Source organism: Eufriesea mexicana, unplaced genomic scaffold (genome assembly GCF_001483705.2).
Source record: "Eufriesea mexicana isolate 0111107269 unplaced genomic scaffold, ASM148370v2 scaffold2827, whole genome shotgun sequence".
NCBI lineage: Eukaryota > Metazoa > Arthropoda > Insecta > Hymenoptera > Apidae > Eufriesea > Eufriesea mexicana.
The window spans coordinates 111,255-126,958 of record NW_016910895.1 but is presented as its reverse complement, the minus strand read 5'-3'; the positions used below and the strand labels follow the sequence as shown (position 1 = coordinate 126,958).

General features: G+C 32.0%; 1 protein-coding gene across 1 annotated transcript in view; it reads left to right on the top strand.

Annotated features, from left to right (window-relative positions):
- The window catches only part of LOC108550466 (leishmanolysin-like peptidase, invadolysin), a 180,569-nt gene that overhangs the window by 68,790 nt on the left and 96,075 nt on the right, over positions 1-15,704 (top strand). Inside the window, exon 2 of the mRNA XM_017904206.1 lies at positions 1,054-1,136. Within this exon, the coding sequence (XP_017759695.1) occupies positions 1,099-1,136 (38 nt within the window). The 5' untranslated portion in view covers positions 1,054-1,098. The remainder of the gene's footprint in view (positions 1-1,053; positions 1,137-15,704) is intronic.

The following is a 15,704-nucleotide window of genomic DNA, read 5'->3' as shown; positions in this document are numbered from 1 at the left end:
TAATAAAAAGTTTGAAACATACTTATTCATTAATCGAGTACACGATTCTATATAAATATACTATAAAGTGTGTATAACAGTTTTCAAATTCAGGAATACTTTGTACTAAATTTTCTAATTGTTCAATTAACGTATATGTATACATACGTACGTGTTACATTATATACTTGGATAACCGAAATTTCCATAATCAGCGTTTAAATGAATAGCATTCAAGTGTATCGTAAACCAGGAATTTTAGTATTTATCTGAAAATATGGTAGATATGTATCTCATCAGCAAATCAGTGACTGTTTCATTCCATTAAACAGTTCCCATGGGCTAGCAAGCACTTCACACTACGGGGATTTGAGGACTAGCGAATTGAGGATGCAGGTCAATGGGGTAGTTAGTCACAAAGGAGAACAACCAGCATTCACTTATTGTCGATACACTACAATATGCAAATGACTACTGTTTCAGATTTATCATACATCTATTACTATTAAGTAGATAATACATAGCGCTTCATCTAGGGTGCAGTAATACAAAGTTGCTACTTTAAATTTCTCTCTAAATTTTTAATTAAATTCTTTGCACCTTCAATTACTTTTTAATTTTATTTCCTATATAGAAGATAAAATATTTTAATTTGAATGCATTTTAAAAGTTGCACTTCAATTTAAACAAATTTTATTTTCTAATTATATTGATTGTATACTTACAAATAATGGGCATGTTTCGAAATAAATATATCTGTGAATGAAATCAATGTCGAGTTACATTCGACAAAAAAGTTCAAAGAGTTGAAAGGTGAATTAAACTACAGGTAAAATTTTTGTCATAACTTTTTCAAGAAATATAACCGCAGTTAATTTAATATAGTTTTATAAATGCAAATAGTAAGAAATTTTTATACATTTATCCGCGAACGTTTATCAGTTCAACGAGCATTTAAATACGTATATGTATACGTGATATATGTATGTATTTATCTGTTTTACTAACTTAAAGTTTTTCTACAGGCAGTTCTTTATGAATAATATTTAAAATATGTCTTTTGTTTTATTACAGAATTTTATTTTACCTGAAGCCGTGCATTTTTGGGAACAAGCACTCATGGTCCGTGAAACAAAGAGTACTATTAGATTGAGCAGGTAATTTTGTTTATTAATCTAACTTATCTGAATAACATACATATTATTAGAAATAATTGGAACAATTATGAATGTATAAAACTCTCATTGAAATATGAAATGTAAAAGCATTTACCCAAATATTAATTCAAAGTGAACAATGCAATATGGTAGAATGACGAGTTACAGAAAAAGAAAATTGCGGTAGTAGTTATGAAACTGGTCAAAAGTTCAAAATTTAAAAGAGGTGCATTTTTCGCTTATATTGTATCACGTCCATTTGCTTTACGATAATGTAAAACTACTTTTGCAAAGTAGTAATAAATAGAACTATTACACCGAATTCGTAATTATGTTCAAATTAAGTTTCTCATATTTTGGAGGCCGACATATGTGATTTAAACTGCTTTTATAATTACTGGCACTAAATAAGATCTGATATTTAATACATATTACATTGTCATATAAAATATATAATCGCCTGAGAGGAAGAAATCACAGTAGTTGAAAAAATCAAATTCTTTTTATAATTTTTTTTAGTGTTTTAAGTTGAAGCTTAAGATTAGAAAATTAAACTAATTTCGTAAAAATTAGAAAGTTACACAAGTTTTATTCCAATTTACTTGCCATTTTTTATGGTAAATTTTCAATTGAACAAATTAGTTTTTACATACTTAATATTAAATTAATGTAAATTATTCACCTATAGGTTCAAATTTCCTTCATCGATAACTTGATATTTTATAAGAAATTTTCTTTTTTAAATTTGTACGACCAACTGAACTCAAATATCAACATTTTTTCATGTTAAAAGGTAATATTAACTATTACTTAACAGATATATGAAAAGCGTTGAGACATTTGACTTTATTATAATTACAGTATTAATCTGAATTAACAAACAGTCAAATGATAACATAAATTATGTTTTATTCGAAATGCAAATATTTCGTGAATATAATTGGCTTAAATAATAATAAAACCTTTTTATCACTTTCGATAAAAACGATTAGGTTGTGACTTATGATTCATTCCTTTTGCAAGTTTGTTCCTCTAATTGTGTAGAATTCGACAGGATCATACAAAATGTGACTGAAAATCAAGGTCAATTTTGCGACAATATTTCTTGATCCAAAGATGTAGAATTTTCAGCTGATTGCTAATTGTAAGACACAACACTTTTAGACACTTATACATTCAATCTCTTAAAATTGTTACAATAAATTGCAATAAGTTCGTAACGTTAGATATTTCGATTAAATACTTTATGTTCTTCCATAGTATAAACTCCTGAGATAATATACTTCAATTTCTATAATTCAAGAAACGATTAATTCTAGAATCAATTCATTTCCGATATTTTACGCTGCAAATATTTCAAATGCAGCAATACAATTAATACAATTGCTGTAGAATTAATACTCTTTTTAACAAGGTCCATTAGTATTCCAAATACACGTAATCAGTTCAAGAACTTGCATATATCATTCTGTATGCATATCCATACACAACTGTCGGTGCCACGTTTATTTGCATAGTGACCAAAATGCTAAGGTAAAACTGTGAATATGCATTGTACGTATTTGCGTTTGCGTAGCGGCTTACCTGATTTATTACAGTAGGCGTGGACGTACTCCTCGCATTATTAGCGTCCTATGTAAACGTTTCGGGTATTTATCATGACCGCTATTACGCACTCATCGCGTATTCCCAATAATTTTGATGCATGTTCCTCATATGACTTAAGGAAGTTACGGGTGAGTGTTGATGTTATGTGTGTGGCTGTGAGTGTAGTTGAATGAGTGAGACTCCTTTGATTACAAATGTACAATATATGATGTAAATATAATATGTGCAAATGCCGTCTAGTGTGAATGATGTTTAGAAAAATGTTTACAAGAATGTGCCAGAATGAAACAGTCGTCATTGAATTATCGAGAAATTAATACCGCAATGAAATTGTGATAAAGAGTGTGTGTGTGTGTGTGAGGGGGGAGGGTAGGGGGGGAGACACACACACAGAGAGAGAGAGAGAGAGAGAGAGAGAGAGAGAGAGAGAGAGAGAGAGAGAAGCAAGTTCTAGAAAGAGTGAATTGACTTATTACTTGAATAGTATATTGTAGGAATTGTTAGGTGGCAGCTAAACGACGGTGCTAGATAATGAAAATATGATTAATTGAGAACTAATTTAGAGACTTATTCTAAACGCTATGACCTTTCACACTGACTATCTCCCAATGAACTGTATCCTCAGAACTCTTCGCTTCACGCCTTTGTACCCTTATTTAACCCTTTGCACTCGAGAGGTGACTTTCAGTCACCATTTCATAAAACTTGGAAAATCGATATTAATTAATATATCAAATTTAACGTAATGTAACAGTGTGCGAGGAATCGAAATCAAATAATTCTACAATTCTTTATTTACTACTCAAAAAGGTATCGTCCGTATTTCAGTAGAGAATCCTTGAATTTCTACTCTTCTCTAGCCAAAAAATCGTCGAGTGCAAAGGGTTAAACCTTGCACTCTCTTTTCATACTCATGCTCTCTTTCTCAATCGCGCTTTTCTCTCGCACTTCTCATAGCCTTGCCCTCAGAGGGTCACGTAGCCTAAACAATCAGACCCATTTCTAGACTTCCACTCTTCACTTGCAACCGATACTTCCATAGATACTCCATTCATACGATCCTTGCGCGCGGTTACTCATCCTTCCGCGCGCACTCCAGATAATACCCCGAACGCTCGAGCCAAACCCGAGACCGCTGTTTATTATCCCGTATTTTCGAGGAATGGCCTAAGCGTTCCCATGCGCTTTACAGTCGTACCTAGACAAAAGGGCACTGTCACAAACGGTGATCTTATGTCCTAATCACGTCACGCTTACCATTCCTACAATATTATTTTGCGTTTATTATTAACCCCTTGACTACTGTGGGCACCTATGGGCGCTTAGGAATTTTGCGTTTGTGACACAAAGGGCGCTCATAGGCGCTTAGAAATTTTGCGTTTGTGACACGAAGGGCGCCCATAGGCGCTTAGGAATTTTACGTTTATGACACGGAGTGCGCTTATGGGCGTTTAGAAATTTTGCGTTTGTGACACAGAGGGCGCCTATAGGTGCTTAGAAATTTTGCGTTTGTGACACGAAGGGTGCCCATAGACGCTTAGGAATTTTGCGTTTATGACACGGAGGGCGCCTATAGGTGCTTAGAAATTTTGCGTTTGTGACACGAAGAGCGCCTATAGGTGCTTAGATATTTTGCGTTTGGAACACGAAGGTCGCCTATAGGTGCTCGGCGTAGTTTCGCTTTCTGACACAGAGGGCGCTTGTTTTCACAAAAATGGCGCACATCGTATCTCAATTCTTGTCATATAATACGGCCGCTGCGTATCAAAATCTGTCATAGTCAAGGGGTTAGTAATAGTGAAAGATATTCTTGTCCATTCTACCCACAGTTATGTTACCTTCGAAGCATCGAAGTTTTGCTTTTCTCGTATAGTGATAATTTATATGTCTAAACGTATGATAAAATAGATTCAGAGGTATGGATGTACTTATATACTTGTCTCAGTATAACTTTCGTCCCGAATACTGTTGGAACCCGGATTTCAATGTACAATACGGGTTCTAGCAAGAAGGCTACGTTGGAAAAATACAAGTAGGCGGAGGGGAAAAAATTGACCTTTCGCAAATTTTGTAGGTGCTTATATAATGTTAGTTTTTGGTGGAGTGGAGATGACCATTGACCCTTAGTGAAAGTAGGAATAAGTCAATTGTTTTTGGACTCTGAAATTGGTCTGCGTTTATTAGCTAGGCCCTTCTAGTGACGAATCGTTAGACATCTAACAATACGATAATGTATTTATTAGCAATATAATTTATTTAAATAGTAAATTACTTTATAGATACATTTTTTTAAATTATCTACAGTTCTGGAAACCATACAGTAATATGAATTCAACATATATGGTGTGTATGAAAAGTATTTGTGCGATGACTAATTACAACTGAAATGCTAGGTAATACTGTTTATTAAATAATATTTTTTACACAAATATATTACACTTAATGTAAAAATAATCATTTTGTTTATATAAAGATCGCGAAAAATTAACAAAATAGTAGAAATAAACCCGTAGTACGCATTCGTACAGTTGTATAATTTACTGTGAAACTATATAAGTGTAGGAATTGAACGAGTAAGGACCTGAGACGATGTTAAGAGTGTTTGGGACAAAGGACGAGTGCGAGAGGATCGATTGTAAAAGGGATATTTATGGAGACGAGGATGCGTGAGAAATACGTGATCGAGAAAGAAAGCTTGAGTATAAAATAAGTCGGAGTGTAAGGTTTAAATACGGGTGCAAGCACGCGGGCAAGTCAAAGTATAGAGAGTATAGAGAGCACAGAAAGTGGCAGTAATGGAGAAATCAGTGGTGAAAAAACCAGATAAGGAGAAGTCGAAAGGCGTATAAGTTGTTAGTGTGATATTGAGAGTATCAAAGTGTTGTGAGAGATCAGTGAGTTTCCAGCGTGACAATCTATCAAAGAGTGTAAGAGAGATAGTGTTAGCGTGTAAAATTAGTCCTACCTTATTTGTTATTTGTTATTTTTGAACTATATAATAATTATTAATCATCATCAGTGCTGCTATGTGATAGAATATATATACCTATTCAATCATGTGTCTGACCCCCTCCCCTCCTCAACTTTACGTAAGTTTACATATAACTGAAAAATTTGTGCAAATCATATTGTTACAATGTTACATTAATTGTTCACGACATGTAACATTCGGAAGTACATTAGCAATAATTAAAATGTATTACAAACATGGTTAATCATAGTAGAAAGTGCTAGATAGATTATTCATTTATTGTTTATTCGTTCATTTATAGTTACTAATTTACTGGCATTTTGTTATATTTGAATGTGTTGAAAATAAGATACGTTTTATCGTATCGAATATAGTCCAAGAGGTTCTGGGAACCCGTGAAGTGTTTATTTTACACGTTAGATAAAAATTAGAGGACCGTGACGAGCTATAATCGCATACCCTTTTGTCCTCACTCTAGATTTGACTCTTTGCTAGAATAGATATACCTCCCTTGAGAGAGATAATAAAGAACATTATAATATAACATAATTATTTCTTTTAGCCATAATCCCAATAGAATGGAAACGGTCATGAATAATGTCTTTTATTCAATTAAATTACATTGTACTTCTTTAATAACTTCTCAATTGTTCAATTTTCCATTCTATTAATATCATATATAAATATTCACATATGCTCTGCAAAGAAGAAAATTACTATACACAAATATACATGAATTTACGTAAAAAGAAAAATATTTATATTTGTGTGATCGAGTAATGTAAATTAATTACAGATCAAACGATTAACTTTTTAACAATATTTTATTTCGTTAAATTTTATTCGATATTTCGAGATAATTACTGAATTGATGCATCTCGTGGATAGTAAAACGATATTTAATGGGAGAACTCTAAAATCCAACTAAAATTCTAAATTTGTATTTATTTGACACTACTAAATTTCGTAGAAGAAGAATAAAAGAAGATTTACATAACATGTAGCAACCCAAGATTGCCAGCTTTGCCACATGGCCAGCCACCATAAAACAATTAAGCAATCACGTACCAAACCTCAGGTTATCTCTCCCCAATTTTACCGCCTTATCAGGTCATCCTCAATCTTCTCTACCCACGACCGTACCGCTTTCTATCACTACGTTACCTCTGAAAGGTAAAGGCAATTACCTATCACGCATACCCACATCTATCTATCTAAATCTTTATAATCCAACCGACAAGAAAAACCCTGAAGTAATAGTGCAAGAAAGTTCCTCGTATATCAGATTTATGGTAGAAACCATCCACGTGAAGTCTAAATCTTGTTCGTTCTAGAATACAAAGTTAATACTAGGTAATCAGTCTTTAGATTCTTTAATAGCACCACATCATTTATTTTCATAATAACGACTCGAGCGCCATTAATTCGCCCCGGGGGTATGAGTTATTTCGTGATCCAGACTTTTCTGAATTCATGGTTACGATCTTTAATGGTCGAACAACTGTCGTAAATATAGACGATATCCATCTGTTTGTTATGTTATCTTTTTTAACCGTTTCCTATATTTATTGTTTTAATTTTATTTATGAATTTTATTCCATTATTATTTATGTTTGTATCCATTTCATTTACGTCCATTTACTTATTTAGGTAGAAAAAGACTAGCTTCTTTTATCAATGTTAATGAAAAAAATGTTTCAATTAATAGAAACTGTGATTCGTCAAATAACTCTTTTCTCAATTATAAAAAGCAGTGTGTTTTATTAACTTCATGGAATATTATAATAATTCTATAACTTTTATATAGAAACAGTAATATTTAGATAAATAGTCTTCTTACCTTTTTGTTATTATTATTATGCTTCATTTATTTTGTCCCCTCACTTTCTTTTTAGAATTCTTATCAATTTCTGTTGATATTTTCTTTCTTATATTTGCTAACAAAAGTTACAGGAGACTACGTTCTGTAAGAGTTTATCTGTAAAAGTAGCGAGCTTCGGTGACCAATAAAGCGGCGTGTGTAACGGGCATGTAACGGCAGATAATTTGAACCCTAGACGAAACGGCGATCCGTTTGATTTTCGCGGTTGCATTAACAAAGAACGATCAACGATGAAAAACAGATCGAAAAACGGAAGCGAGGCAGTATTGCATCGAAAGCTGTAGAGTACAGTATCGGACGTAGGAGAGTACAGCATAACTTGTCATTGTGTCTTACAATTAGGCTTATTTTTCCATTTTCCTTGCCTGTCCTTACAGTCTTTAATATTTAAATGTGAAAAATCACATTAATTACAGATATTCGGATTATGGGTAAAAAGAAATAACTATCTTTATTTTATAATTATCTTTATTCTATCCTCAGGAAGGTATATCTTATGTATTAACCCTTTGCACTCGAGAGGTGCCCTTTAGTCGCCATTTGATAAAATTTCGAAGATCGATATTAATTAATATATCAAATTTAATGTAATGTAATAGTGTGCGAGGTATCGAAATCAAATAATTCTACAATTCTATTATTATACAATTCTTTATTTACTACTCAGAAAAGTATCGTCAGGTTTTTAGTAGAGAATCCCTGAATTTCTACTCTTCTCTAGCCAAAAAATCGTCGAGTGCAAAGGGTTAATATTACGTTTTAATGCTTGTTAATAATGCTAACTATATGACAGAATGAGCTATCTCCAAAGATGGACGTGTGTGAGTGGTCTGTGTATATACAGGACTCTATTTGTTTATACAATTCAATTTAAAATAATTAACGATTAGGTGAAAGTTTAAAAAAAAAATGAACGACATACGATTGTCATGGCTAAATTTAAAATATGTATGCAAGTGTCACTATTGTCTATAGCTTTGAACAGCTCGAACAGGAAATTGTCTCTAAACTTGGTCAACCCTAAATCTTGCACGTGTAGTGTAACTAATTATGAAATCACAACAGAGGATTGTTGTCCCGCGTAACATTTGTTTGTTTGGTACACATAGGTGCTTGCTCACAGCGCAAATGTTTGTGGTTTATTCCAGAGCTTTTTTTCGTTATAGTCGGTGTAGTTGAACCGCAGGTATGCGAATAACTTAAATTTATGTAGCCTCCTCTCCATGTTAAATAAATGGAGGTTCCCCAAAAAGACACCAACGCGAATTTGTACTAACATGTAATCGTGTAGTGTGATTTTCACTAAATACAAAAACACCTATTGTATTTTTGCATGTCTCTTGCTATGGGTCATGTCTCTAACTGTTTGGATAAATGTTTGTTTAGCGAAGAAAGTATTTCACTCGAAGAGAGTTAAAATGTTATAAATTATTATAATATCGGTTTATTTGGTTATATTCATGTTTCGCTCTTTTTAATTCATCTGTCTTTACAAAATCACTGTCTCTGTTTATTTACCGCCATAAGTATTTCATTCTTGCTATGTAACAGTAAAATGAAATCTTTAGTAATATAGATTTTACTTATCTTCGATGTATAGTGATTTGTAAAAATCTCTATTTTGTATTATGTATAAAAGAGTACGATACAGTTTAGATCGTATTTTTACTTATTCAAAAGTACTTATTTTCTAAACTTACAATTAGTCATTTTGCATTTATGTTACTCAGTTATACATATGTATTTATTATTCCATAGTTATAATAAAATACGCACAAATAACTTTTCTTAAAATCTCTAATATCAAACAAAATTAGTTTGATAGGTAAATTCGAATATTAATTCTAATGTCATTTAAAAATTGTGAACAACTGTAGATTCTAAAAATTAAAAAAAAATTGTTCACTTTTAATAATCATTAGCTGATAACGTAAATAAATTAACTGGCAATATTATATACATATTTTTATTTCTAATGTCATTTAAAAATTGTGAATAACTTTAGATTCTAAAAATTAAAAAAAATTGTTCACTTTTAATAATCATTAGCTGATAGCGTAAATAAATTAACTGGCAATATTATATAAATATTCTTATGTTACAATTACTCATTCCTACACTCTCTACAATTTTTAATACCATAAACTTCATATGATTTTAAATACGAAAGATTTAAAAATTTCTGGGAATACATGCATATGCACTCCTAAAGCATTGCTAGATATTATTTATAATAACAAAGATTTTTGTTCGTATTAACCATTAATAGGGACCTGATGCAAGGTCTCTTTTTGCTAACCTACATAGTATTTATATGTTATATAAATTTGTTTGTTTTTGTTAAATATTACAAATTTTATAATTACAATTTTTGTGAGAGATGAGTATATTTGAACAAATTATCAAATTTGGTTCAATGATTATCACATTTATTCTTAAAAAAAAGATATGGATGTGAGTAAATTTATTGAACACAATAACAGCACATTAATTATAACTAAAACTCGTAAAATAAATTCGCTTCTAACTGCGATATAATTTCTCGAGGACTCTCTCGCACACAACGTCTATTTGTAATGACTGTCATTCACCTACTGATTGTTTCTCGCGACTCTCTGTCATACTCGTCACACACATATTCTTTTACACAAACATTTCTCACACTCGTACCACACATTCTATGACAGCCACTACCACAATAGATTTATTTTTAGCTATCTAGTAAAATCAATTATTTTATTATATATCTGATTATTATCTGTTTTATCTAATTTTCCATTATTTTAGTTATCTCATACTGCAATTGCATATTTACATTTAGAGTGGTTGTTGTGAATCATAATAGAATTACAATTATCGATATTCACTAGCCAGTGCCGTATAATCATGTATATTGTATAATTTTACTATACCTATATGTAAAATAATAGAAGCAAAAGTTATAATTTAAAAAATAACCACGGATAATATAGTTATTCGATTTATTAATAAAAGTAAGATATATAAAATAAAATATACAGATAAATATAGCCTTAGTTTTAGTTATTAGTATAACTTTTAAAACACATTCTGAGCACGGTTGGAAAATCTATAAAAGTAAAGAATGCAATTCACTGTCTTAAATTTAAATTAAGACTGACTAAAAGAATAGAGCTATAATTGCAATGAGATCAAATTAGTTAACGAATTCCTTCATTTTATTCGTCAACTGTTTGGTATCAGTGCGATTGCTGGATGAGTGACTTTTTCGTTTGCATGAAATATAAATTTCTAATAAATATAATACACAGTAAATTATATTAACCCTTTGCACTCGAGAGGTGACCTTCAGTCACCATTTCACAAAATTTGGAAGATCGATATTAATTAATATATCAAATGTAATGTAACAGTATGCGAGGTATAGAAGTCAAACAATTCTACAATTCTATTATTATACAATTCTTTATTTACTGCTCAAAAAAGTATCGTCAGTTTTTTAGTAGAGAATCTTTGATTTTCTACTCTTCTCTAGTCAAAAAATCGTCGAGTGCAAAGAGTTAAAATCGAGTTTATTGCATCGAAAATGCATCACTTTTTCCATTGGTATCCATAATCATAACTTGTAGTAACTTCCTCAATCATGCACCGAGTTTGTCTATAAATTTTCATCGCAGTGACGCTCCGATTTCGCATCTGTTTAGTTCAGCAAGTTTGAGTCTCGTGCGGTTTCCTGATTTACCATTAGAATCGTCCGCACGTGATTTCACTCTAGAGGTTCTCTGATTTTGCGTCAGGTCTCTTCTTGTTTTCAATATTCCTAGAGATCCTCCTGTCACGTTCATTCCCATGCATCTTACTAAGAAATTGATAAATCATATTCCATCAGACCAGTGTTTCTCAACCTCCTTATCGTGTGCTTCAATGTTTGTCCATAATTCTATTATGATTCAAATGTTTATAATATAATATTTTTAATAAAGAAAAATCAAGTGCACTGGAATATTTGTATATTACATAAACAAATAAAATTATACACATTGAACAATAACTTGTACATATGGAAAATAAAATGGAGTTGATTTTCGTCAGGAGCAGTTGCTACGAATTCTGATTTGTAACAATTGTGACAGATATTTCAATTTTATTTCCTGTAGCAATTAGGATATCTAGGTAGGGATAGATATCAGTTCCAAAGCTCTGTTTCCAAGAATGAGGTTTTATTAGTGTACAAGAGTGGCGCGATGTTTTCTAGCCGAATGCTGGAGATCAACTAAACTATTTCGCACTGCGTTGTCTTGTCTCCGGGAAGCGTCTCGAGGCGCCAATAAGACACCCTCATTGGTTAACAAATTTTCCTCTTCGTTAACCAATCCGGGGTCTTTCCGATAACCTCTTGGTCCTTTCTTTCCGCGCTTTTCCCTTTTCCCCCTTTTGAGGGGTCTTCCCGTGGGCCCACGGTACATCACGTGGCAGGCCGTTGCCCGCTCCCGGTGCTTCGCGGGCCTTTCGGTAAAACCGAGGGTTTATGGTACCCGCGTGCGCTGCTGAGGCCGTTATTGATTAAACCTGAAGGCTGCTTTTTACTCCGCGAAATGGGTAAAGACTTTCGCTGAGGCGAAGGGCAACTTTCTCAAAAGCAGCGATGGGTATGCGTGTTCCATAAACCCCCTTGACCAATTGCACGCCAAATGTTTCTATTTGTACGTGCCCATGGCCGCTACATTTCCTATTTATTTAATTTAATTATTGGAAAAATGTAAGATTAACAATATTATAACTAACGTATTTGTTTATAAGGGATGAAAATGATTTTGAATTCTTTATTAATAGTTTGACTAGTTTTCTTTATATTGGGAATGGAAAATGCAGTTGAGTTCTTATTTCAGAGAGAAAGAGAAGAAAGGAAAGTAAAATGAAAGAAACAAAAAAATAATTATGTGACAGAGAGAAACATAATATGGACATAAAACATTCGTATTTTGAAAAATATTCAATTAAGATAGTGGAATCCCATGGAAGACCAAACATGAGGTTCAAGAAAAAAATTTCAGTAAAAATATGAGTTATGAACAAGTAGCGTAAATAAATTAGTAAGTGTTGAGTTAAAGATTTTTTCTAACTTATACATATATTCACAAATATGTAAAATTATTATTTTACACTACTACTTTTACAAATTTTTTGACTTGTTTACAAATTTTGCGAGCTAGTACATCTTCAATTAAGTCATATAATAAGGATCCTGTTAGTGTATCCATTTCAATCCGAGTCAAATTGCTTGAAGTTGAATGGAAGTAACTAGACTTTATGTAATTTAAACGCCTTGGCATCGAAGAAAATAATATTTCCGAAGGAGATAAAGATCTCTATTTTTGTTTTGAATTAGTTCAGAACGTGAAGGATTTATAGTACTCACCGAGAGAAGCAAAAATGTCGAATCAACATTAATTTATAACTCCCTTGAGTCAATTACATCTTTACTCTTGTGTCCATTTATGAAATCTATTTTGTACTGAACACATATGGACATTGTCCAAAATTTACAATAAAAGATATAAGATGGATTTGAGACTAGGAATTCCAAGTAATTAGTCCCTTTTTTATAACCGGTTTCTCGATTAATATTGCAATAAGTAACCGATTAATCGATCAATAAAAGCAGTTTTAGCTCATAGAAAGTGGAATCAATTAAATGAAATTTAAATGTAAATGAAATTCCTCGAAATCAATTAAATGTAATAACATAAATAATATAATTAAATCAGTAATATATAAAGGTAAATAACATTAATTGTTTATAAATTACATTTATTTGCTTATGAATAATTTTAACATTTAAAACAGACAATAAAAGGTTTAAAAATTAACTTATTGACAAAAAATTGTTTTTTTTCGTATAACGTATTAAAAAAATAATTAGTTGGTTATTTAATACTGTAGGATGGCGAAACTGGTCTTGAGACACCGAAAATTGACGAAAGAACAAGAACACGATAACACAAACTCAAAAGTCGTAAACTGATTTAACTTAGGAAAAGAACACAAAGATAACGAAAACACACAAAGACGCACTCTTTTAAAATTCTCTTTCCAACACCAAGCGACTCACGCTTGTGCTGGTCACAACCGATTTCTAAGGACTCTGTTTTGGTTGTCAAGGACCGCGCTTTTATGCTTTCCTTAACCTATGCTTTACCTCCCCGTAGAGGAGTCACGCAACTTAATTTTGTTATATAGAATAACTTTTCGATTTGCTTCTAGAACATATCGATCGATTTACAATTTGTTTTTGTTTGCAATAGCCGATTCACGATTTCTTTTGGTATCCTACAATACTAATAATCGATTATCGTATAATAATAAATCTGGTTAAATAACGGGTTAATTGATTTGGAATATGATTGGTCTAACATCCTTAGTTTAATAGATATATAAATAGAAAAAAGACACCTGGATACATATATGAGACATTTTAACCCTTTGCACTTGAGAGGCGCCTTTCAGTCGCCATTTGATAAAATTTCGATCAAATTTAAAATAACGCAACAGTGTGCGAGATACTGAAATTAAATAATTCTACGTGTTAATTATTATACGATTTCTAATTTATTCCTCAAAAAATATTATCAGCCTTATAGCAGAAAATTTTTCAACTCGTACCCTTCTTTGGCCAAAAAGTCGTCGAGCGCAAAGGGTTAATCCCGAAGGATCGAATTGCAATCGATAAAAAATGTAGTTTGCAGCATCTCCCAAAGTCCGCAACAAACTCACAAAGTTTCGAAAGAATTCGAATATTCCCTGCGAGTAGTAAACGTGATACTTTCTAATAATAACGAAAATTCATGTCCCATGTCTCTATGATTATGTCAAAAAAGATGAATTTATTATACTATGTTTAATTAAATCCACATTCCACACGCTCGTTAGCTTTTCATCTCTGTACAGTAATTTTACTAATCTAACCTAAACTTAACTGTCAATGGTATATTGTTGTCCAAAGGAAATACGCGAACCTCACCCGGTATCTGTCTCGACACGAGAACGATTTAAATAACTTGCAGGAACGTGAGAAAGTCTGCGACATGATTTTATTTATTTGCAATTTTGTGCTCGCGGAAAGAAATTGTAAACTCGGTTTCGCTACATAAATTTACACCGTCCTGTTTTTTGCTCGGGGTATCCGGTACCAAGTTTTCTAACTTTTGATTCGGTTATTTTATAATTTTTCACTTCTTTTACTAATTAACGCAACTTCTCTCTGTACACTCTTATAATTTAAAGAAACTTAAGTGTAATTGGGTGTGACCCGAGAAACGTTCGTTGACAGAAATAAATTGTAGAATGGACTTTCTTATTTGATCGTGATATTCTATTGCGTTGTGTCAGTATGTGTAAAATAGCAATGTAGTACTGGATTAAATTGTTAACCTAATTAATTACTTAATTAGTACATGGTCGAGGATTCTTTTTGATAAAGCCAATCGATTTCAGGAAACACAAATATAAAGTTTATTATATAACAGAAGTTGAAGAATGACAAACAAACAAAAATAAACGAATTAAACTGTCTTCGGTTTTTTAGTTTTAAATTAAGGACTTTTAAAAAGTCCTAATGTCTTTTTATCTTTTACTTATCGGCATACGTGTACTCATCTCGCCGGTTCCATTAACACGTTCGTTGCCCAACGTGATTCGGTTGAGTTTCTCGCGGAGCCCAAATCCTACTGTATGAGCGCTAGAACGTTATCGGACCGATGATATGGATGGATCTAGTACAGACACCGCTTGTTAGATGTTGGTCAACGGACCCTATTTACAATTTTCCATTTCCTGTAATCGTTTTGAATTACTATCAGCAAACTTGGGTTTTGCAAATAACCAAACGATAGACCAGAGTAGCAGACTTGGTAAAGTTTTACCACTCATAAACATATTGACAGACAATTAGGAAAAATGTAAAAACACTACGACCTATTGTTCCAATTGTCCAAAATCACTTCAAATGTGTTTAGATTGTTTTAACGAATACCATGCGACATAGTATAATGTAATATTTTATCTTAAATATAAATTAATAAAAAGTATAGTATAATGTGTATATTTTTCATATTTTTATGTTGTATAT